This window comes from Microcaecilia unicolor, chromosome 6, assembly GCF_901765095.1.
Source record: "Microcaecilia unicolor chromosome 6, aMicUni1.1, whole genome shotgun sequence".
NCBI classification, from domain to species: Eukaryota; Metazoa; Chordata; class Amphibia; order Gymnophiona; family Siphonopidae; genus Microcaecilia; species Microcaecilia unicolor.
In genome coordinates, this window is record NC_044036.1 from 231,027,605 (window position 1) to 231,045,728 (window position 18,124).

The 18,124-nt window shown below is 49.9% G+C and overlaps 1 protein-coding gene across 1 annotated transcript in view; it reads left to right on the top strand.

Moving 5' to 3' along the window:
• PNPLA7 (patatin like phospholipase domain containing 7) overlaps positions 1 to 18,124 on the top strand; it is a 2,530,065-nt gene that overhangs the window by 206,553 nt on the left and 2,305,388 nt on the right. Inside the window, exon 3 of the mRNA XM_030206608.1 lies at positions 11,297 to 11,328. Within this exon, the coding sequence (XP_030062468.1) occupies positions 11,297 to 11,328 (32 nt within the window). The remainder of the gene's footprint in view (positions 1 to 11,296; positions 11,329 to 18,124) is intronic.

The window sequence follows — 18,124 nt, forward strand, 5'->3', positions numbered from 1 at the left end:
GGAACGCCACTGGGAACAGTTATTATTAATTTGGATCAATGAAAAACAGTTAGATGGCGATTCTGTTTCTGAGGCCATCATATGTGAAAAGGCCAGACTGCTGTATGCCAATCTCATTAAGAAAATGCCCGGGACAAGTGTTACTTCACTAAGTGATTTTTAAGGCCAGCAGAGGCTGGTTCGAAAAATTCAAGAGGCGCACTGGCATACACAGTGTTACTAGGCATGGAGAAGCTGCGAGTTTGGACAAGTCTGGTGCTGAAAACTTTGTGTCTGAATTCAAAGATTATGTAGAGGCTGAAGGATTCATCCCCCAACAAGTCTTCAACTGTGATGAAACTGGCCTGTTTTGGAAGAAAATGCCAAAGAGAACGTTCATTACACAGGAGGAAACTGCACTGCCAGGACGTAAGCCTATGAAAGATAGGCTTACTCTTCTGTTGTGTGGTAATGCTAGTGGTGATTGTAAAGTGAAGCCCTTACTGGTGTACCATTCAGAAACTCCTAGAGTATTTAGCAGAAACAATGTGATCAAAAGTAAACTGTGTGATGTGGAGAGCAAACAAGAAAGCATGGGTCACGAGGGCAATTTTCATTGAGTGGATGAATGAAGTGTTTGGCCCAAGTGTGAAAAAAACCTCCAGGAAAATCATTTGCCCCTTAGGTGCCTCCTATTAATGGACAATGCTTCTGCACATCCTCCAGGTTTGGAAGATGCACTGTTGGAGCAGTTCAGTTTTATCACTGTGAAGTTCTTGCCCCCTAATACCACACCACTCATCCAGCCCATGGACCAGAATGTCATTTCCAATTTCAAGAAACTGTACACAAAAGCATTGTTTCAAAGGTGCTTTGAGGTGACATCAGATACAGAATTGTCCTTAAGAGAGTTCTGGAAAAACCATTTCAATATTCTCAACTGCATCAGCCTCATAGATAAGGCTTGGCAGGGAGTGACATCCAGGATGATAAACTGTGGCTGGAAGAAATTATGGCCAGGATGTGTGCATGAGAGAGATTTAGAAGGGTTAGATCCTTCACCTGATGACCCTACATATGTTGTGCAGTCAATTGTTCATTTAGGTAATTCCATGGGTTTGGAGGTGAGTGGTGAGGATGTGGAAGAGTTGGTGGATGACCACAGAGAAGAATTCACCACTGAAGAGCTGCAAGAACTTCAACTAGAAGTGCAACAGATGGCAGATGAAGAAGTTGCTTCGGATAATGAGGAAGAAACAGTAGAGAATGTGCCTTTTTCAGAGATTAAGGACATCCTCTCCATGTGAAGTAAAGTACAGGTGTTTGTGGAGAAAAATCACCCAGACAAAGTTGTTGCAAGCCGTGTCTGCAACTTGTTCAATGATAATGTGTTGCCCCATTTTAGGCAAATCTTAAAGAGGCGACAGAAACAAACCTCTTTGGACACGTTTCTTGTGCGCCATGGGTCCACAGACTCTGAAGCTGGTCCTAGTGGCAAAAGAGCAAGAAGGGAAGTGACCCCCCTCCAGAAGCTGGTCCTAGTGGCAAAAGAACAAGAAGGGAAGTGACCCCTCCAGATAGTGTCCTTATGGAGGGGGATCCCCCTTCCAAACAATAATCTGTGCTCCTCTCTCTCCATCTTCCATACACCAAGAAGAGTCTTCAGAAAGGTAAATGCCATGTTAAATGTTCATTTATTCTATATACTAGTCTTTTTTTATTCATTTAAAAGAAAAAATTGCTTGTTGCCTCGGTTTTTGTCGATAGTTTTCGGACGAATTATCAACGAAAACCGAGGTTTCACTGTATGTATATGTGTGTGTGTGTGTGTATATATATATATATTTCTCTGAGGACAAGCAGGCTGCTTGTTCTCACTGATGGGTGACGTCCACAGCAGCCCCTCCAATCGGAACACTTTCTAGCAAAGTCCTTTGCTAGTCCTCGCGCGCCGATGCGCACCGCGCATGCGTGGCCGTCTTCCCGCCCGAACCGGCTCGTGCTGGCCAGTCTTCTTTTGTCTGCGCTCGGTACGGTCGTGTTTCGCCGTTCGCGCCCCAAAGTTGACCTCGCGCGTCGTTTATCGACTTCGTTCTTCAAAAAAAAAAAAAAAAAAAGGTGTCGGGAGGAGGCCTTTATGGTTTTCTCCCTTCCCGTACTTCGAGTTTTTGCCCTGGTAAGTTTTCTTTCGTCGTCGGGGTAGGCCCTATTTAGGCCTCGGTCAAAGTTTTTCTTCCCCCTATTTTTGTGGTGCCATTTTTGCCATTTCGAGTTTTGATCTCGCCGGCGCGATTTTTCCGCCCATGACATCGAAGTCTTCCAGTGGCTTCAAGAAGTGCACCCAGTGCGCCCGGGTAATCTCGCTCACTGACAGGCAAGCGTCATGTCTTCAGTGTCTGGGGGCTGGGCACCGCCCTCAGGCCTGTAGTCTGTGTTCCCTTTTGCAAAAGCGGACTCAGGTAGCGAGATTAGCCCAGTGGAGCACTTTGTTCTCGGGCTCTTCATCGGCATCGGCATCGAGAGTATCGACTGCTTCGACGTCGTCGGTGCCCGGACCTTCATCCTCGCCCCCGATTGCATCGAGGCATCGGCCCTCTGCATCGGGGCGACATCGGAGGGCTGCGTCAGCGTCGGTGGTATCGAGACCTCCTCGTCTGCTGATGTCGTCGGACGGTGGTGCTTCGTCTGGAGTGCAGGTGAGGGCTGGCCATTCCCCTGCTGGTGGCGGTGAGCCTTCGGGTGGGTCTCCCCCTACCCTGAGGGCTCCTGCGGTACAGCCCCCCCGAGACCGACCCTCTTCGGCCTCGGCCCCGAGGAAGAGATGGCTGGATTCTACGTCCTCCTCGTCGGTGCCGGGAAGCTCCAGTGACATGCTTCGTTCCAAAAAATCGAAGAAGCATCGTCACCGGTCCCCTTCCCGTGTCGGCACCGAGAGCTCTGGGTCGCCGAGGGAGTCGGCACCCAGTATGCATCGGCACCGAGAGGACCGCTCGCCCTCTGTTCAAGAGGTGTCGATGCGCTCCCATTTGGACAGCCCGGAACAGCCTCCACGCCCGGAACAGGTTCTGACATCGACTCCTGCATCGGCTTCCATGTCTTTTTCCACAGCCGCTCTGCACGAGAGCCTCTGGGCCGTTCTCCCAGAGATCCTGGGAGAGCTGTTGCGCCCTACCCCTCCGGTACCGGGGGTGCTTGCGCCTCCGGTACCGTCGAGCGAGGCGCCGGCTGGCCCATTGTCCGGGGTGAGGTCTCCGACATCGGTGCCGCTTGCGGTACCAAGTGCGGTAGCCTCCCAGGAAGGCTCCCCGACTACGTCGGCAGAGGGAGCTTCGCCAGTGCGGGCGAGGGAGTCTACCTCTCGACGCCCCCACCGTGGCCGTGGTTCCACGGAGTCGAGCCGGGCACGGTTGCAGACACAGGTCCGTGAACTTGTGTCTGACACCGATGGTGAGGCCTCGTGAGAAGAGGAAGAAGACATCAGATATTTCTCTGACGAGGAGTCTGAGGGTCTTCCTTCCGATCCCAGTCCCTCTCCTGAAAGACAGCTTTCTCCTCCTGAGAGCCTGTCTTTCGCTTCCTTTGTCCGGGAGATGTCTACGGCCATCCCCTTCCCGGTGGTTGTGGAGGACGAGCCCAGGGCTGAAATGTTTGAGCTCCTGGACCATCCTTCTCCACCTAAGGAAGCGTCCACAGTACCCATGCATCATGTCCTCAAAAAGACATTGCTGGCGAACTGGACCAAGCCTCTAAGTAACCCCCACATTCCCAAGAAGATCGAGTCCCAGTACTGGATCCATGGGGACCCAGAGCTGATGCGCACTCAGTTGCCTCATGACTCTGGAGTTGTGGATTTGGCCCTAAAGAAGGCCAAGAGTTCTAGAGAGCATGCTTCGGCGCCCCCGGGCAAGGACTCTAGAACCTTGGACTCCTTTGGGAGGAAGGCCTACCATTCTTCTATGCTCGTGGCCAAGATTCAGTCCTACCAGCTCTACACGAGCATACACATGCGGAACAATGTGCGGCAGTTGGCGGGCTTGGTGGACAAGCTCCCCCCTGAGCAAGCCAAGCCATTTCAGGAGGTGGTCAGGCAGCTGAAGGCGTGCAGAAAATTCCTGGCCAGAGGGGTGTATGACACCTTTGATGTTGCGTCCAGGGCCGCTGCTCAAGGTGTGGTGATGCGCAGACTCTCATGGCTGCGTGCCTCCGACCTGGAGAATAGAATCCAGCCGCGTATTGCGGACTCGCCTTGCGGATAATATTTTTGGAGAAAAAGTCGAGCAGGTGGTAGAGCAGCTCCACCAGCGGCACACCGCATTCGACAAGTTCTCCCGCCGGCAGCCTTCAGCCTCTACCTCTACAGGTAGACGATTTTTGGGGGGAAGGAAGACTGTTCCCTACTCTTCTGGCAAGCGTAGGTACAATCCTCCTTCTCGACAGCCTGCGGCCCAGGCTAAGCCCCAGCGCGCTCGCTCTCGTCAGCAGCGTGCGCCTCAGCAAGGCCCCTCGGCTCCCCAGCAAAAGCAAGGGACGAGCTTTTGACTGGCTCCAGAAGAGCATAGCCGACATCCAAGTGTCAGTGCCGGGCGACCTGCCAGTCGGAGGGAGGTTGAAAGCTTTTCACCTAAGGTGGCCTCTCATAACCTCCGATCAGTGGGTACTCCAAATAGTCCGGCAAGGATACACCCTCAATTTGGCCTCAAAACCTCCAAATTGTCCACCGGGAGCTCAGTCTTACAGCTTCCAGCACAAGCAGGTACTTGCAGAGGAACTCTCCGCCCTTCTCAGCGCCAATGCGGTCGAGCCCGTGCCATCCGGGCAAGAAGGGCTGGGATTCTATTCCAGGTACTTCCTTGTGGAAAAGAACACAGGGGGGATGCGTCCCATCCTAGACCTAAGGGCCCTGAACAAATATCTGGTAAAAGAAAAGTTCAGGATGCTTTCCCTGGGCACCCTTCTCCCCATGATTCAGGAAAACGATTGGCTATGCTCTCTGGACTTGAAGGACGCCTACACGCACATCCCGATACTGCCAGCTCACAGGCAGTATCTGCGATTTCAGCTGGGCACACGTCACTTCCAGTACTGTGTGCTACCCTTTGGGCTCGCCTCTGCGCCCAGAGTGTTCACGAAGTGCTTGGCTGTAGTAGCAGCGGCACTTCGCAGACTGGGGGTACACGTGTTCCCATATCTCGACGATTGGCTGGTGAAGAACACATCCGAGGCAGGAGCCCTGCAGTCCATGCAGATGACTATTCGCCTCTTGGAGCTACTGGGGTTTGTGATAAATTATCCAAAGTCCCATCTTCTCCCAGTGCAGAAACTCGAATTCATAGGAGCTCTGCTGGATTCTCGGACGGCTCGCGCCTATCTCCCAGAGACGAGAGCCAACAACTTGTTGTCCCTCGTCTCGCGGGTGCGAGCGTCCCAGCAGATCACAGCTCGGCAGATGTTGAGATTGCTGGGCCACATGGCCTCCACAGTTCATGTGACTCCCATGGCCCGCCTTCACATGAGATCTGCTCAATGGACCCTAGCTTCCCAGTGGTTTCAGGCTGCTGGGGATCTAGAAGACGTGATCCACCTGTCCACGAGTTTTCTCAAATCCCTGTACTGGTGGACGATTTGGTCCAATTTGACTCTGGGATGTCCTTTCCAAATTCCTCAGCCACAAAAAGTGCTGACCACGGATGCGTCTCTCCTGGGGTGGGGAGCTCATGTCGATGGGCTTCACACCCAAGGAAGCTGGTCCCTCCAGGAACGCGATCTGCAGATCAATCTTCTGGAGTTGCGAGCGATCTGGAACGCTCTGAAGGCTTTCAGAGATCGGCTGTCCCACCAAATTATCCAAATTCAGACAGACAACCAGGTTGCCATGTATTACGTCAACAAGCCTGTGTCAGGAAGCCGTCAGCATCTGGCTCTGGGCTCACCGTCACGGCATGGTGCTCCAAGCCACATATCTGGCAGGCGTAAACAACAGTCTGGCCGACAGGTTGAGCAGGATTATGCAACCTCACGAGTGGTCGCTCAATTCCCGTGTAGTGCGACAGATCTTCCAGGTGTGGGGCACCCCCTTGGTAGATCTCTTTGCATCTCGAGTCAACCACAAAGTCCCTCAGTTCTGTTCCAGGCTTCAAGCCCACGGCAGACTGGCATCGGATGCCTTCCTCCTGGACTGGGGGGAGGGTCTGCTGTATGCTTATCCTCCCATACCTCTGGTGGGGAAGACTTTGTTGAAACTCAAGCAAGACCGAGGCACCATGATTCTGATTGCTCCTTTTTGGCCGCGTCAGATCTGGTTCCCTCTTCTTCTGGAGTTGTCCTCCGAAGAACCGTGGAGATTGGAGTGTTTTCCGACCCTCATCACACAGGACGAAGGGGCGCTTCTGCATCCCAACCTCTGGTCCCTGGCTCTCACGGCCTGGATGTTGAGAGCGTAGACTTTGCCTCTTTGGGTCTGTCAGAGGGTGTCTCCCGCATCTTGCTTGCTTCCAGGAAAGATTCCACTAAGAGGAGTTACTTCTTTCTGTGGAGGAGGTTTGCCGTCTGGTGTGACAGCAAGGTCCTAGATCCTCGCTCTTGTCCTACACAGACCCTGCTTGAATACCTTCTGCACTTGTCTGAGTCCGGTCTCAAGACCAACTCTGTAAGGGTTCACCTTAGTGCAATCAGTGCATACCATTACCGTGTGGAAGGTAAGCCGATCTCAGGACAGCCTTTAGTTGTTTGCTTCATGAGAGGTTTGCTTTTGTCAAAGCCCCCTGTCAAGCCTCCTACAGTGTCATGGGATCTCAATGTCGTTCTCACCCAGCTGATGAAACCTCCTTTTGAGCCACTGAATTCCTGCCATCTGAAGTACTTGACCTGGAAGTTCATTTTCTTGGTGGCAGTTACTTCAGCTCGTAGAGTCAGTGAGCTTCAGGCCCTGGTAGCCCAGGCCCCTTACACCAAATTTCATCATAACAGAGTAGTCCTCCGCACTCACCCTAAGTTCTTGCCAAAGGTTGTGTCGGAGTTCCATCTGAACCAGTCAATTGTCTTGCCAACATTCTTTCCCCGTCCTCATTCCTGCCCTGCTGAACGTCAGCTGCACACATTGGACTGCAAGAGAGCATTGGCCTTCTATCTGGAGCGGACACAGCCCAACAGACAGTCCGCCCAATTGTTTGTTTCATTTGATCCCAACAGGAGGGTAGTGGCTGTGGGGAAACGCACCATATCCAATTGGCTAGCAGATTGCATTTCCTTCACTTACGCCCAGGCTGGGCTGGCTCTTGAGGGTCATGTCACGGCTCATAATGTTAGAGCCATGGCAGCGTCGGTAGCCCACTTGAAGTCAGCCACTATTGAAGAGATTTGCAAAGCTGCGACGTGGTCATCTGTCCACACATTCACATCTCATTACTGCCTGCAGCAGGATACCCGACGCGACAGTCAGTTCGGGCAGTCAGTGCTTCAGAATCTGTTCGGAGTTTAGAATCCAACTCCACCCCCCTAGGCCCATGTTTGTTCTGTTCCAGGCTGCACTCTCAGTTAGTTGGTAAATTTTTTAGGTCAATCTCAGTTATGTCCTCGCCGTTGCGAGGCCCAATTGACCATGCTTGTTGTTTTGAGTGAGCCTGGGGGCTAGGGATACCCCATCAGTGAGAACAAGCAGCCTGCTTGTCCTCGGAGAAAGCGAATGCTACATACCTGTAGAAGGTATTCTCCGAGGACAGCAGGCTGATTGTTCTCACAAACCCGCCCGCCTCCCCTTTGGAGTTGTGTCTTCCCTTCTCTTTGTTTTGCTACATATGAGACTGGCCGGCACGAGCCGGTTCGGGCGGGAAGACGGCCGCGCGTGCGCGGTGCGCATCGGCGCGCGAGGACTAGCAAAGGACTTTGCTAGAAAGTGTTCCAATTGGAGGGGCTGCCGTGGACGTCACCCATCAGTGAGAACCATCAGCCTGCTGTCCTCGGAGAATACCTTCTACAGGTATGTAGCATTCGCTATATATATATATATATATATATATAGATATATATATATATATACACACATACACACACATATATATATATATATATATATATATATATGTGTGTGTGTGTGTGTGTGTGTATGTGTATATATGTGTGTGTATATATATATATATATATATATATATATATATATACAGAGAGAGAGAGTGGGGGAGGGAGGGGGAAGAGGGAGAGATTATATTTAATGAGTATTATACTACTACTTATCATTTTTAAAGCGCTGCTAGACATACGCAGTGCTGTACACTTCAACATGAATTCAGTTGCATTGTCTGTGTAATAGCACTATCTATTAGGACTTCTTTTCCTATATTTTGTAGTATCCTGTGATTGACGCTTTGTGAGCTTTCCCTATTGGCTGTTAGCTCTGAGCTAAGGCCAGCCTTCCCAGTCTGCCCCTGCGGGTTGTGTGAGAGAGCCCAGTCTTGCTAGCATGCTTTATTGCTTTGTGATCAGCAGCTGCTCTAGGGCTGATACCTCCTTAATTTACTGTAATTCCATCAAAATGTTTCACCATATTCTGAAGTCCTTCCCCTTTTATTTTCCCTGAGTTACTTCCCCTTATTCTTTTTTTTGAGTCTTACAGCTTTTCCTCTCAGCTGGGCTGAGGTTCTTGCCATTTTCTTGTCTCTGGGGTGGCTAGGTACAGACTCTGGGTAGAAGGCTACAATTCTGTCTAAGCAACTGAACTGTAAGTTGGGTTTTCTTTGATTATTGTGAATACTACAATAAACAAGATTTGATTAAGAATTACTTGGTAATGGTTTAAGCTGGCTGTTTAAGCTACACTTTACTTTGCCTAGAACAGTACAATTACATAGTCAATATATTTTCTGAACAATTTTCAGTTTCAGTGTGCAGAGTGCACTGAAATTGAAAATATTAAGAATAGATTGATGCTATGACCTGGAGAAGGATCTTGGCTCACAGCAAATTAAGGAAGAATGTAGAGGTTTGTGTAGCTCCATTTCCTGCCACTGGGCTGTGCTTCTTGTTCTGCTTCTGCTGCTCTGCAGTCTTTGTATTTTCTTCAGTACAAAAGGAAATGTATTTCTGTTTTTATTTCTTAATTTTTGCAGTACATACCGAGTTAAAATTTTTGATTTCCCAGTTCAGTTTTGTTGTCTTTCTATTTTAATGTATGAACCCTTGATTTGCATGTGACTGATATAAAGAATTCTGTTTGCATTTATTTTACAGAGCTCCACTGAAAATAAATGCAAACAGTTCCACGTGTTTTATTTTACCAGTAGTAGGTGTATTGGTGTTCTTGGGCGCTGTGTAATATTTGTAGTGCTACCTATTCATGGGTAGTGTTCATGCTATTTGAATCATAGGAGTTAATATTATTGTTTTGGTGAATTTGCTACACGTATCTTGAATTGAGCCTTTTTTTTCAGGTTTTGTATTTCACAGTGTGCCTGGTGGGATATTTATGTTATTGCTCAGATGACATGCAAATCAAAATATTTTCTTTTGTATTGTGACTTCCATGGACAAATATCCTAGTTCCTATCTGCACCTGTTGTTGGGGGGAATATAAGGATTTTGTGGCTGCAGAGCATATGTATATTTAATCCATAAGAGCTGTTACACTGTGTCAAACCAGAGGTCCGTGAGGGTCATGGATAATGTTAACATGTGTGATGCACTGCATATATCACATGTGTTCTGACTAAAAGAGATGCTGAGAACCACTGTTGTAACCTAAGATCATAAGCGGTTATTCCCTTTGAAATGTGTATACAGTCGAAACCATGCAGAAGTGGTACTAATTTGTTTTTCTAATGTGTGTGTTAGCACATCATTAATCATGTAATAGATTTTATTCCCAGCCTAAAACAGGAATTGTACAGAGAGTCTTCTATATTTTAAAGAAGTGGAAGGTGAAATATTTAGAGGAAACAGGGATATTAACTTTGTGGTTTAAACAGGATTGCTTTTCGTATTGATACTGAAAACACTGTAGAATTTCACATATCTTGGTTAGCCATTCCTTTGGTACCACAGTATAGGACTTAAGTGCCCTTCACTGGTATATTGCTTATTTCAAGAACATAAAACAGATGTTTGCTGTCTGTTCAATAGGTTGAAGTAAATTATTTCTGTAGTCTAAAACTCCTGTTGTGAAATGGAAGCAGTGTAGGGGTGCAAAGCCCCTGTCACCATATCAGAGTTTCTGGGTTGCACCTGTACTCCAGTGCTTGGCTTTATAATCCAGAGACTCTTGCTACTTCTAAATATTTAGAAGAATCATGCTTTTTCTGAATAAAGACTGCTGCACGCCTGTTAAACAACTAGACTCGTTAAAGCTGGAGTTCTGGGAAAAACCCAAGAAATAATTTCTCAAGACTGTTCAGAGCCCTGAATTCCAAGAAATTCATCTTGAATGATGTCGGAGATATTCCTGTGGTTTCTTAAGCCAATCACCTACTGAATGTTATCAGAACATCAGACATTAGTGATAACATAATGGTATAAAAGATGAACATCTCTAGCTGGAAGGTTCCTTAATCTTACTGTTCCCTTAGCCTCTTGAAATTCATCTGAAGTTCATCTGATAGTCTGTCAACTCACTGAAAACGTGAGCCTTCCTGAGCAAGCACTGCCTTCAGGAAGACAAACTTTGCTTCAGTTATCCCCAAGAGACACTGTCAACACATGCAGGTTGTACGGTCAAACTTTGCAGTTGCTTGAGGGTGACAGATTAGGCAGTTTCCAGTAGAGTAAAGTGTGTGTTTGTACTTACTGATTTCTGATAAGTGAGACCTTTTTTTTTTTCCAAAGAGCGTTATTTCTGAAAGGGAAATGGGACTTTATATACTGCCTTTCTGTGGTATTTTGCAACTACATTCAAAGCAGTTTACATATATTCAGGCACTTATTTTGTACCTGGGGCAGTGGAGGGTTAAGTGACTTGCCCACAGTCACAAGGAGCTGCAATGGGAATCTAACCCAGTTCCCCAGGATCAAAGTCCGCTGCAATAACTACTAGGCTACTCCTCCACTCCATTTCTTTTGTCATTTCATTCTAGTAAATAGTCATTTGTTGTTATATTCTTGTAAATAAACTCTTTGCTTTTATTGTAGTTGTATGTTCTTATCCTACAAACATGTATTAGGAGTCTGAACTGAGGTTAGTTCATTACGAGGTGTGAATAAATAAACATCCAGAGTGCATAATATAATTTTCATTTGCATGTCTCTATTCTACACACCTATAGCCATGTATCCTATTTATGATATAGTACAGTGAACTTTTCTTTAATCATCTCTTTTACCTTTTGTTTTTCAGATGCGAGTGCTGATGACAGCAGTTGCCTAGAGGTATTGTACTTTTGGGGATTTTATAGTTTGTGAAACGCTAGAATTGTCACATGTTTCTGAAGCTTTATATCTGCTCTATTTATAAAAGGTTTCATATGTCCTGTCAATAGAGGATTTCATCTTGCTCCAGTTTTTCTTTTACCTGATCTGCAATCACACCAGTTATATGCAGATTGTTGCATTTGTTTATTATTATCATTTGCTATGTTGTCTTTTACAGTTATTTTGAAATCATTTTTATTAATGTTCTATGAACAGAAAAACAATGAATAAGTATAAAAGGTCTTTGAGGTTAGAACAAGCTTTGCTATTACAATAAAACAGAAAATCCCCCTTACCCCCCCACCCCAATCCCTTAAAGCTGTACTCTGTACCTGGTCACAAAGGGAAAAATACACCACCATTCTCTTATAGGTTCATCAAATAGCTGCGTGCCCTAGGAGGCAAGGTCTACCAAAAAGGCTCTCAAGTCTCTTGAAACCATGTCCCTGCAGTATCATCAAAAGAAGGAATCCCGTGTTGTTCCATCCTCATTTGATGAATTAAAAGTAAGCACCAGTGTTGTTGCTTGGGACCAAAGTGATCCAACCACGTAAGAATGGTCTTAAGACCAAATGAAATAGCCAACTGAAAGAATCGCTGGAACCCTTTGGGGATTGGGTCAGTACAAATATAATATCCAAATAGGATGTGTGGGTCATAACTGATAAAAAGAAACCAGAAAACTAGAAAAAACTTGGAGCAAATCAAAAGAGGATCTCACCCTGAATACATGGAAACAAACACAAAAGAAATACAAGAATGAAATTAAACGAGCCAAAAGAACATACTACACGAAACAAATCACAGCCACCGGAACAGACATTAAAAAACAATACAATATCATAAAGAACCTTCTTAATACGAACCCAGTAACAACTTCATCTTCAAATTGTCCATCTGCCGAACAGCTGGCCAAATACTTCAATGATAAAATCACTAATCTGTGGACCCCGATTCTGAAGAGATCCCAGCAGATCGCTACTGGACGAATTTCACCCCCCTCAGTACTAAGGAAATCTCCTCAGCAATATCCAAACTCTCCAAGTCTCACTGCCACCTGGACCCATGCCCCAATTACCTTATGAAAAATGCCCCAGAACGATTCATTCCATATCATCATGCTGATCAATCCATAGACTGGTGGGTTGTGTCCATCTACCAGCAGGTGGAGATAGAGAGCAATCCTTTTGCCTCCCTATATGTGGTCATGTGCTGCCGGAAACTCCTCAGTATGTTCTCTATCTCAGCAGGTGGTGGTCACACACAGCAGCAGCTCTGGCTAGGCCTCCAAGCCTAATTTTTAGGTTTTGTTGAGTGCCTGGGGTTCAGGGCTCTTCATGAGCAAGTGCAAACCTGGTGGCGCCAGGTCCCTCCTTTTCTCCCCCCTCCCGCTGGCTCCGTTAAAAAAAAAAATAAAAATTTTTGAACGTCCTTAAGGGCGTTTATTTCGACGTTTATTTAAACGTTTATTGCAGCTACTCACTGGGACACCAGGTCGTTACAGCTCGGAGCGAGAAGCAGGTAATTTTTACCTTTTTATAGCGGGCAGGGGGTTCCCCGATTGATCTCCACGTGGCCTATGGCGTCGGAGGGCGAGGGCGCGAAGAATCGCTCCCCGGACCGCGTGTGCGCTTCTAGCGGGGATGCGGGGGTTTTAAAGTCTGATTCGCCCTTGTTGGGTGTCAGTTTGGAGGCCGGTCAGTGTCCCGGGTCTTCCTCCGGCGCGGCGGTTTTTCCCGCCATAAACGCCCATCCCCCGCTGCTCGCCTCCGCCATCTTGGCCGGCCACTCTGCTCGGACGGCTTCTTCTTGGGCCGCCCTTGAGCTGGCAGACGTTCATGCCATGGCCGCCCTTGATTTGGGCGACGGCAAAAAAGCGGCTAAAGTTAAGCGCCGTTCTTCCCGCGCGGCTCCTTTGCGGAGTGTCGCGCCGGACGCCATCTTGGATGCGCAGCATGGTTCTCCCCCGCTCTTGCGAGCGCTGGTTGAGGGTGCGTCTAGGGCTGTGGGCCAGGCTGCTGAATTGCACAGTTTGGGGGGTTTCTCCCCCGAGTTTATTTTGCTGCTGCATCAGGCCTTCCTTATGCAGAACGCTGCCCCTTCTCCCTTGTCCGATAAAGGGGTTGAGGCCCCCGGAAGTAAACGCCCTCGGGTGGATGCCCAGGCCTTAGAGGACGCTGTTTCCTCTGATGTAGATGAGGGCAGCGTATCTGAGTTCTCCCAACGGTTCTTTGGGGATTCCTTGGAGGAGACTGATTCCCGCTCGGATGGAGCGGATGACCCCTCTGCAGCACGGATCTTTCGCTCAGAGGATTTGCCCAACCTGTTAATGCAGGCCATGAGCATTTTGAAGATTTCCTCTCCGGAGGACGTCTCTCCCTCAGCCCCTGTTGGCTCCGCCATTATGCTGGGGACGAAGCGCCCGCCTAGAACCTTCCACGTGCATGATGCCATGCACACCTTAATTTCGGCTCAATGGGATGTCCCGGAAGCGAGCCTCAAAGTGGCTAGGACTATGTCCCGCCTCTATCCTTTGCCTGAAAGTGAACGTGAGGCCTTTCTTTGGCCTACCGTGGATTCTTTAATCACTGCGGTGACTAAGAAAACGGCGTTGCCGGTGGAAGGTGACACAGCACTAAAGGACGCCCAAGACAGAAGATTGGAAGCGGCTTTAAGGTCGTCCTTCGAGGCGGCTGCCTTAAGTTTGCAGGCCTCAGTTTGCGGCTCCTATGTGGCCAGGGCGTGCCTGACGATGGTGCAGCGGGCTTCCCCCTCGGATCCTTCCTTGAGGGCTGACTGGCCGGCCCTGGAATCGGGCTTGGCTTGTTTGGCAGACTTACTGTATGATGTCTTGAGAGCCTCGGCTAAAGGCATGGCTCAGACAGTCTCTGCGCGGCGCTGGCTTTGGCTGAAACATTGGTCTGCGGACCACGCCTCTAAGTCCCGCCTGGCTAAGTTGCCTTTTAAAGGCAAGCTGCTCTTTGGGGTCGAGCTGGACAAAATTGTGACCGATCTCGGCACATCTAAGGGCAAGAGGTTACCAGATGTCAGGGCTCGGGCCAGTGCTCGCCCCGGTATCTCCAGAGGACGGTTTCAGGAAGCCCGTCGGTACCGCCCGGGCAAGTCGGGCTCCTCTGCCCCCTCTTCCTTCAAAAGGAACTTCTCCCCCAAGCAGCATTCCTTTTGCAGAGACCGCCATCCCGGAGGTACGCCCTCCGGTCCTCCCCCAGGGTCTCATACCCAATGACAGGGTCCTGGTCCATGGCCCAGTGCAGATTGGAGGACGCCTGTCCTCGTTTCTGGGCAAGTGGACCAGAGTAACTTCAGACGCTTGGGTGCTGGAAGTCATCAGAGACGGCTACAAGTTAGAGTTCTGCCGACCCTTAAGAGACGGGTTGGTACTCTCTCCCTGCAAGTCTCCGGTCAAAGCTGTGGCAGTGCAGCAGACTTTGGACAACCTGATACACCTGGGTGCGGTCGTTCCGGTGCCAGAAAATCAGATTGGCAAGGGACGTTACTCCATTTACTTTGTGGTACCAAAGAAAGGAGGTTCTGTCCGGCCTATCCTCGACCTCAAAGGGGTCAATCGGGCCTTGAAAGTGCGGCACTTTCGCATGGAGACTCTCCGCTCTGTTATAGCGGCAGTGAAGGCAGGAGAGTTCTTGGCTTCCTTGGACATCAAGGAAGCGTACCTGCATATTCCCATCTGGCCTCCTCATCAACGCTTTCTGCGTTTTGCAGTCCTGGGCCGACACTTCCAGTTCAGAGCCCTCCCTTTCGGGTTGACTACTGCTCCGCGGACCTTCTCCAAAGTAATGGTGGTCATCGCGGCCTTCCTGCGAAAGGAAGGAGTACAAGTCCATCCTTATCTGGACGACTGGTTGATCCGAGCCCCCTCTTATGCAGAGTGCGGCAAAGCTGTGGACCGGGTAGTTGCTCTTTTGAGCTCCCTGGGGTGGATCATCAACTGGGAGAAGAGCCAGCTGCGCCCGACTCAATCCCTGGAGTATCTGGGAGTTCGATTCGACACCCAAGTAGGCAGAGTGTTCCTGCCAGACAATCGGATTGTCAAACTTCAGGCTCAGGTAGACCAGTTCCTAGTAGCCTCTCCTCTTCGGGCTTGGGACTATGTGCAGCTGTTGGGCTCTATGACGGCCACGATGGAAGTAGTGCCCTGGGCCAGGGCTCATATGAGACCACTACAACTCTCTCTGCTGCAGCGCTGGACTCCGATGTCGGAGGATTATGCTGTGCGCCTTCCCTTGGTCCCGGCAGTGCGCAAGGCGCTGAGCTGGTGGATGCAGACAGACAAGTTGTCTGCAGGAATGCCTCTGGTGACCCCGGAGTGGATTGTCGTCACGACGGACGCCTCTTTGTCGGGCTGGGGAGCCCACTGCTTGGGAAGGACAGCGCAGGGGCTCTGGTCTCCTGCAGAGGCAAAGTGGTCTATCAACCTCCTGGAACTCAGAGCCATTCGGTTGGCGCTTTTGGAGTTCATCCCGGTACTGGCGTTGAAGCCAGTACGGGTCCTGTCGGACAATGCCACGGCTGTGGCCTATGTCAACCGCCAGGGAGGTACCAAGAGCGCCCCTCTAGCCAAGGAGGCCATGAATCTATGCCAGTGGGCGGAAGCGAACCTGGAACAGCTGTCAGCGGCCCACATTGCCGGAGTCATGAATGTCAAGGCGGACTTTCTCAGTCGCCATACCTTGGAGCCCGGAGAGTGGCAGCTATCTGCTCAGGCGTTCTTGGATATCACGAAGCGCTGGGGCCAGCCGAGCCTAGATCTGATGGCGTCATCGGCCAATTGCCAAGTGCCGCGCTTTTTCAGCAGAGGACGGGACCCTCGATCCCTGGGAGTAGATGCTCTTCTCCAACAGTGGCCGACACAGGAGCTTCTCTATGTGTTCCCGCCCTGGCCCATGTTGGGCAGGGTGCTAGACCGGGTGGCAAAGCATCCGGGCCGGATAATCCTGGTGGGTCCGGACTGGCCCAGACGTCCCTGGTATGCGGACTTGATCAGGCTCTCAGTCGACGATCCTCTGCGGCTGCCAGTGGAGCAGGGCCTGTTACATCAGGGTCCCGTGGTGATGGAGGATCCCTCCCCCTTTAGTCTTACGGCCTGGCTATTGAGCGGCAGCGTCTGAGAAAGAAGGGCTTCTCAGACAAGGTCATCGCCACTATGCTGAGAGCGAGGAAGCGCTCTACTTCTACTGCTTACGCCAGGGTTTGGCGTACCTTTGCAGCGTGGTGTGAAGCAGGCTCACTTTCTCCCTTCACTGCTCCAATTTCTTCAGTTTTGGCGTTCCTGCAAGAAGGTCTGGAGAAAGGCCTGTCGCTCAGTTCCCTTAAAGTCCAGGTAGCGGCTCTGGCTTGTTTCAGGGGCCGCCTGAAGGGTGCTTCCCTGGTTTCGCAGCCAGATGTGGTGCGCTTTCTCAAGGGAGTTAATCACCTGCGCCCTCCTCTGCACTCAGTGGTGCCTGCGTGGAATCTCAACCTGGTGCTAAGAGCCTTGCAGAAGCCGCCTTTTGAACCCTTGTCTAGGGCATCTCTGAAGGACCTGACGTTGAAAGCAGTCTTTTTGGTGGTTATCACTTCAGCCAGAAGAGTTTCCGAGCTCCAGGCACTCTCATGTCGAGAGCCTTTTCTGCAGTTCACTGAGGCAGGAGTGTCTATTCGCACAGTGCCTTCCTTCCTGCCCAAGATTGTTTCTCGCTTCCATGTGAATCAGCAGCTCTGTCTCCCTTCCTTTCGTAGGGAGGACTACCCAGAGGAATACTCTGCTCTCAAATATCTGGATGTGAGACGAGTCATCATCAGATACTTGGAAGTGACCAATGATTTCCGGAAATCGGATCATCTGTTTGTCCTGTTTGCAGGTCCTCGTAAGAGTCTGCAGGCTTCTAAGCCTACAGTGGCAAGATGGGTCAAGGAAGCCATTGCAGAGGCTTATGTGGCCACGGGGAAGGTGCCGCCTATCCAGCTGAAAGCTCACTCCACTAGAGCTCAGGCGGCCTCGATGGCAGAGGCCGGGTCCGTCTCCTTGGAAGAGATTTACAAGGCGGCAACTTGGGCATCGGCCCATACCTTCTCCAGGCATTACCGCTTGGCTGTGGCTGCTCGGGCGGAGGCCCGGTTTGGAGCTTCAGTGTTGCGGTCAGGGATTTCAATGTCCCGCCCTGGGTGAGTACTGCTTCGGTACATCCCACCAGTGTATGGATTGATCAGCATGATGATATGGAAGGTAAAATTATGTATCATACCTGATAATTTTCTTTCTATTAATCATAGCTGATCAATCCATAGTCCCTCCCAGATATCTGTATTGGTTATATTCTGGTTGCATTTCAGGTTCAAGTTTAGTCTTCAGTTCCTGTTCAGGAGGACTTCGTGTTCAAGTTTTTCAATGGATTCTTCAAGAGTTGAGACGAATTTGTGTTACAGTGAGCTGCTGCATTCCTCTCCCCTCCGTTTTACGGGGCTGGATTGAGACTTAAATTCTGCCGGCGCTCCCTCCCGCTTCGTGCGGCTGTAGGGCAGCTTTGTACCCCTCCCGCTTCGGCGGTGTTAGGGTCAGTCAGCTCCTCCCGCGGTTGCAGGATAAGCCAGATCCCCCCGCATCGGCGGGTGTGGTGTCCCTCCCCCGCTCCGCGGGGATGAGCTGGACGGATTCCCCTCCCCCACTTGTGTGGGGATGAGCTGGGTTAATTCCCCTCCCCCGTTTCGGCGGTGGTGAGCTGGGCAGAGTGTCCCT